The sequence below is a fragment of the Lolium rigidum genome, chromosome 1 (genome assembly GCF_022539505.1).
Source record: "Lolium rigidum isolate FL_2022 chromosome 1, APGP_CSIRO_Lrig_0.1, whole genome shotgun sequence".
Taxonomy (NCBI): Eukaryota; Viridiplantae; Streptophyta; class Magnoliopsida; order Poales; family Poaceae; genus Lolium; species Lolium rigidum.
The window spans coordinates 325,909,206-325,915,615 of NC_061508.1; the positions used below are offsets into that span (position 1 = coordinate 325,909,206).

At 50.4% G+C, this 6,410-nt stretch overlaps 1 protein-coding gene across 1 annotated transcript; it reads left to right on the plus strand.

The window, feature by feature from the left end:
- The first annotated feature begins 1,341 nt into the window (after positions 1–1,341).
- LOC124684325 (BTB/POZ and MATH domain-containing protein 1-like) lies at positions 1,342–2,469 on the plus strand. The gene has a single exon (XM_047218666.1). It carries the CDS (start codon positions 1,342–1,344, stop codon positions 2,467–2,469), a length of 1,128 nt encoding a protein of 375 aa, XP_047074622.1.
- The last annotated feature ends 3,941 nt before the right edge of the window (positions 2,470–6,410 follow it).

Sequence of the window (6,410 nt, forward strand, 5' to 3'; positions counted from 1 at the left end):
CAAAATAAACCCACCAAATTAAACCCAAATCACAACAACAAATCGATCCGGATAAGCCATCCCCGCAGCAGCAGCGCGAGCGTGTGCTCGCCTTCATCGTGAAGCAGCCAGGCAGGCGACATCGTCGGGAACGTCACCAAGACGTGGACGCCGAGGCAGGCGCCAGCCACGAAGGACACCAGCCACAACTCGCGGCCGCCGAGCCAGACGTGGGAGAGCTCGCAGCAAGAAGACCATGGCAGAGGATAGCTAGGGCAAATTTCGCCGAGGTACCCGTCGACATCCTCGCTCGATGGAGGCACGGATCGGGACGCGGCGTTCTTGTGAGACCAGGGGCAGCGCGTTGGCGAAGCTCCCGGCCGGTGTGGCGCCTGGGGAGGTCCACATCGGAGAGCGGAAGAACAGGGGCAACGTCGCCGGAGCACACCCTCGCATGGAAGATCATGGTAGGGTCATGAATGTCCACCGCTTTGACCGTCTCTCTCGTCAGGGCTACAGCCACACAACGAAAGAACCAAAATAATGTAGTACTAAAGCAATGCGTTAGCACTGAATGCATTCAAATCTTCCATAAAATTGCTAGAGAGCTCCGAAATTTACACAGAAAAAGGGAGCAGAAAGGCAAACGTTAATCCTAGGCAGATCCCAAAATTATGAGAAAAATCGAGTTGGTTCACGTTTAGTATAGTAATATTCATAAATAGCTCGGATCAATTCGCAAACAAAAAAAGCTTGGATCCTATCTTCGTTCCACCGTACGGTTTTCGTCAATTTCCGATTGACGTATGAAAATTAGTACTCCCCTTCGATTCAAATTAATTGACTTATTTTTAACTAGATATGAATATATCTGTTTGTTAACTAGATAAATTTGTATTTATATAAAGTTAAATTAATTAATATAAATCGGAGGAAGTACTACCTCCTCCATCTAGAAATAAGTTTCTTAATTATTTTTTTAGATACAGATGTATCTGTAATTAAAATATGTGTAGATACATCCGCATTTAAACGAATCTACGATATTTATTTTTGGACGAATGTAGTAGTAGGTATATATGAAATTGAAAACAGCCGCATGTTCGATCTAGCCGTGTTCAAATAGGAAAAAGAATAGGATAAATTGATTTGATTTCTGAAGCGAAGACAGACAGGCCTATTAAGTTACGATCGTCCGAAGAATATAACCCATCCCAGATCGTGAATCCCCGTCTGTTGAATCGCCCCGCTTCTACACCCGTTCCCCTCTCGTGCCGCCGGCCGCCGGCCGCCTTCCGAATCGCCTCGCCGCCACTCGCCTACATAATCGCCTGGTCGCCATTCTCCTTCTCCGCTGCTCCAATGGCCGCGCCATCCCCGAGCCCAAGTGTTTCGGGCTCCACCTGCACCCCGGAAACCGCGCGGGGCACGCACTTGTTCAAGATCGACGGCTACAGCCTGTACATGGGCCTCGGCGTTGGCAAGTCGGTCGAGTCCACCACCTTCGCCGTCGGCGGCTACGACTGGCGCATCTGCTTCTACCCAGACGGCGACGAGGAGAGCAGCAAAGACTACGTTTCACTTTACCTCCAGCTATTGACCATGGACGCCGAGGCTAGGGCGCTCTACGATCTGAGGCTGGTCGACCAGGTCCGGACGGCCCCGGCTTTCACCTGGTCGAAATCTAGCCATGATGAAGAGCCCCGAGTGTTTAAGAGTGGTGAAGATGGTTTTGGCACCTGGGGCTACACCAAGTTGATGAGGAAGAGCGAGCTCCAAGCGTCGCCCTACATCCTGAACGACGCGCTTGTCGTGGAGTGCAATCTCAGTGTCATAAAGCTCATGCCCCCGCACGAGGAGTCCGATGTCAAGCTTTACAGCATCACACCCAAGGTGCCACCCTCCGAATTGGTCGACAACCTCAGTAGATTGCTCGAGGCAACCGAGGGCGCCGACGTGTCTTTCAATGTCAAAAACGAGGTTTTCCCGGCTCATAAGATCATCCTCGCGATGCGGTCGCCGGTCTTCTGGGTGGACTTCTACGGGCCGATGAGGGACGAGAGCAGGCGCATCATAACCGTCGAGGATATGCAGCCCGCTGTTTTCAGAGGACTGCTTCACTTCATCTACACCGATTCGCTGCCTCCCTTGGATGACCTCTATGATGACGACGATGATGATGATGATGAGTATGATGAAATGCTTAGGCATTTGCTGGTGGCGGCAGATAGGTATGGCATCGAAAGGATGAAGCTGATGTGCGAGAGAAAGCTTTGCCAAAATCTTTACGCCGGGACCGTGGCGACCACCTTAGCTTTAGCCGACCAGCACCATTGCAGCCAGCTAAAAGATGCCTGCATTGAGTTTATCAACTCTTCGGATAGAATGGACGATGTGGTGGAAACTCAAGGGTATAAGAACCTCAAAAGGGAATGCCCTGCTATCTTTGCTGATCTATGGGAGAAAGCAGCAAAGACTCACAAAATCTAGTAAGATAGCCGTGGATCAACTTCAGCCTAGTTGCTTCAGTTCACATCGTAGCAACCTGAGATTAGCTTCTACCAACGATTATTTTGCACTCGTCTAAGTTTAGCAAGTATCAGTATCATTCTCTAAGATATTTTTGTTTCGTTCAGTAGTTGTACATTATTGTTCAATTTTTTCCAGTTGTGTGCAGTGCGCTTATTTCTAAGGCCATGTGTCTATTGTGAAAATGTGAATACTTATTAGCAGTTAGCAGCATATATAGTTGATTGCTGCTGAATTTTAAAATTATCAAAGTGCTAATGATGCACTATATTCCAAAATATTAAGCTGTTTTGACATGTGTTTATCGTAGAAAGGTAAAACTTTGAACACCTAATTTCACTCGAGATCATTTAAGCTTTTCGAACAAAATCAGTCCAGTTTCAAAAACCGTTTGCCCAGTCAGCCTCGCTTTTATTCTTTGCTTTTATCCTACATTTGCAGACTAGTTGAGAAAAGACATTATGCATTTGTTTCTTCTATGCCCAAGTCAGTATCAGGTTTGTAGCTGCTGAGCGGTTGTTCAACAAGGGAAAAGTGTGGTGGAGCAGGTGCGCTCCACGCACCTTCTCCTTTTTTGTCTTTTTCTTTTTTCTATCTCTCAAATTATACAATATTTCGATTAGATTTTTTTGCAAATCAGTCAAAAACAACAAATAGAATGGAGGAAAAATATATAGTTCAGAATTTTTTGTGCAAATTTAAATTTAAAATTATTTAAAATTCAAAATAAATTCTTGAGATACATATATAGATAATGACATAAAAAATCCAAAATATTTTTCCCACATTCCAATTGTTATGTTTAAGTGATCTGCAAGTTTTTGACTTTAAAGAATATGTGATGTGAGGGATACAAAAATAAGAAATTGTTTGAGAGGGGAACAAAAAGAATTAGCACGGATCTTGATGCAGTACACATGGTGTGGATACGGGTGCTCACCAAGCACCTGCTCTAAAAGTCCACTCTCGTTCAGCAAAAGTTGTTGCCAGATGAAATACAGTGCAAAACCTCTCTTGAGCTTTCGTCCAAATTTTGGTCATGCCATGGTCTGAGATTTGCTATTCTTCACTCTTCAGAAACTAGTGTCCTGGACATGGAGTGTGATTTTTTTTCTTCAGATTTCCGGTTTGATCGTAAAATCTGATTGTGCCAGGTTCTGGAGATTTGCTTCTCGTAAAAACTTTAAAACCTTAGTTTCCACTGTGCTGGGATATAAGATTTTGGAACTTAACTTGTTTAGAGCATCTCCAACAGAGGCTCTAAAATTTGGCGCTGTAAAAGTCGTTTGCAGCGCGCTCGTTCCGGATATAGCGCGCGACGCAGGCGCGAGCTTCGTCGGAGGCTCTATTTTACAGCGCAAACAAAGAGGCAAAAAACGCCCCTTCGCCGGAGGCTGTAAAATAGAGCTCCACAAACAAGTTTTTCAACATACATACATCAAACAAGATCAAACGGACCACAGTTAAATCTGAAAAAATCAACTAAAATTTACAACTCTACGGGGAGCTTATCCTAACTAGCAATTGATCTAGCTAGCCAGAGCAATCGATTGATCTAGCTAGCCAGAGCAACTCTGTATGATTGATTGCCTGCCTGCGTGGCCAGAGCAATCGATTTCATCCTCGCGCGGCCGGCGCAGCTCGCATCGCGGAGGCCGGCGAAACTCGCGGCGTCGGGCAAGGTCGGGCGCGGCCGGCGGACCTGCGAGCTCGCAGCGCGGCGGCCAGCGGAGCTTGTAGCGCCGGGCAAGGTCGCGCGCGGCCGGCGGAGCTCGCAGCGCCGGGCAATTTCGGGCGCAGCCGGCGGACCTGCGGAGCTCGCGGCGTGGCAGACCTGTGGAGCTCGCAGCGCCAAGCAAGGTCGGCGGTGCTCGCGGCGCGGTGGCGGGTGGTGCTCGCGGCGTGGTGGCCGGTGGTGCTCGCGGCGGGCGGAGCTCACGGCGTGGCAGTTTTTCTTCGCGCGGGTGGGAAGAATCGCACTCCCAATTTACAGCGCGCGCTAGCCGGCGCACTAGATATACCGCTTTGGATAGTGCAAACTGCCGCGCGCACTAAAATATTTACAGCGCGCCGTAGTTTGCAGCGTCTGCTGGAGGACAAAAAAACGCGCTGGGTGCTGTATATTGACAGTTATTTTAGCGCAGCGCAAGTTTACAGCCTCTGTTGGAGATGCTCTTAGAACTTCAGATCCCTGACGGGTGCTGGGGAGGCTGAGCTCCTGGTGGTCCGCGGACTCATCGAGAGCATCGCCCTCCGCCACGGTGAGGATCGGCGCGTCATCGACTCTCCCTCGACACCTCGGTTCTGCTCGCGCGAGGCTTACCGCTCCCTCGCGCCAGCGCAGCCCCTTGACACTTCTGCGTGCATGTCGTGGGCCCTCCAGGCTCCTTCGAAGATCAAGATCTTCGCGTACCTTGCTGATATCGACCGGTTGAGCACGCGGACGGATCTCTTCCACAAGAGTTGCCCCCCCTCCGATGTCTATGCTGCTTGTCCCTGCCCCGAGACTGGTAGACACATGTTCTTCGCCTGTCGCCTCGCTACGGCGACGTGGTCCCGCCTGGATGTCCCAATCCCGGCGGGGAGTTTCTCCATTTGGGAGCTGCAGGCCCCCACGCCTTTCGACCTTGCTGTGTGGCGCGTTGGCGTGGCGGCGATCCTTTGGTCCCTCTGGAAGTCGCGCAATGATCTCATCTTCAACGGGGTCGCTCACTCGGCGGACTCGACTGTCCGGAGGGTCTGCGACGACCTTGCCCTTTGGAGGTGGCGGTTCCGTGCCGCTCACAGGGCGCCCCTAGATATCTTTGCGATCATATGTGCTCTCGTGCCTCGAGGGCTGAGTTTTTCTTGCCTCTTTCTCCCCCCCCCCCCATGTATCCTCTATTATGTCTTTGGACAGACTCCTTGGCCGTTTTCGGGTAATATAACAAGCGGTGGGAAGTTTCCCCCCGTTCACCTCGGAAAAAAAAGAACTTCAGATCCCAATACCAGTTTTTGTGTAGTCAGCCTCACGGTTCCTTACCGAGTACAATCCTGCAGTTCTAAACCAAGCAGTTCTTTTTGGGTAAAGGGCGATATTTCGAGTTTATAAGCTGCTGATTTTTTTTTCAAAATTTCCATCCGTCATTTTTCTTTACAATCCTTGCTGATCCTAAGAAAGGAAGTAAGATTTTTTTCAAAATGTTCGTCCGTCATTTTTCTTTACAATCCTGCTGATCCTAATAAAGGAAGTAAGTTTTTTTTTTCAAAATTTTCGTCCTTCATTTTGTTTTCAATTCGGAAAATGATTGCTCTCCCTCGGGGATCCCTTGTATCGCAACCTCCTTGTGCATGGCCATTGGATGCGAAGCATCAGACGGACATAGGCACCTCCACGTGCGTGGGCTCACGACACAACCGCACACAGCCATCGATCCAGCCTGCGCGACGCCAGCCCCCACCGCTTGTGCAGCGTCCGCCCCCAACCATCCACGCGCCGCCGTTGACCCCACGCCGCACACCGCCGTCGCTCGACCCACCAAGCCGGCGAGATCTTCTTCGCCACGGTCGACGAGCCCGCTTCTCCCCCCGAGCCGCCGCCTCACCCTCCAACCACCGCCCCTGCTTCCTCCAGATGTGCCGCAGCGTCAGTACGAGCTGTTGTCGCATTGATGGAAGATCCCTGCGCTGCCTGGGCCCATGGCGCACCACCGAGATTCTGGCGCTGCTCTCCGGACTCCCCTCTGCCGAGCTCTTCTGCCGCCCGCTCACTGCCCTGCAAATGCTCTTCCGCCGAGTTATTTCCATGCTCGCCACCGAATCACGCACCACCATCACCAAATCTCGGCCTCTTGAATCACCTCCCGAATCGCCTCACCGCCACCCAAATCGCCCCATCGTCGTTCTTCCCCGCTGCTATCCTC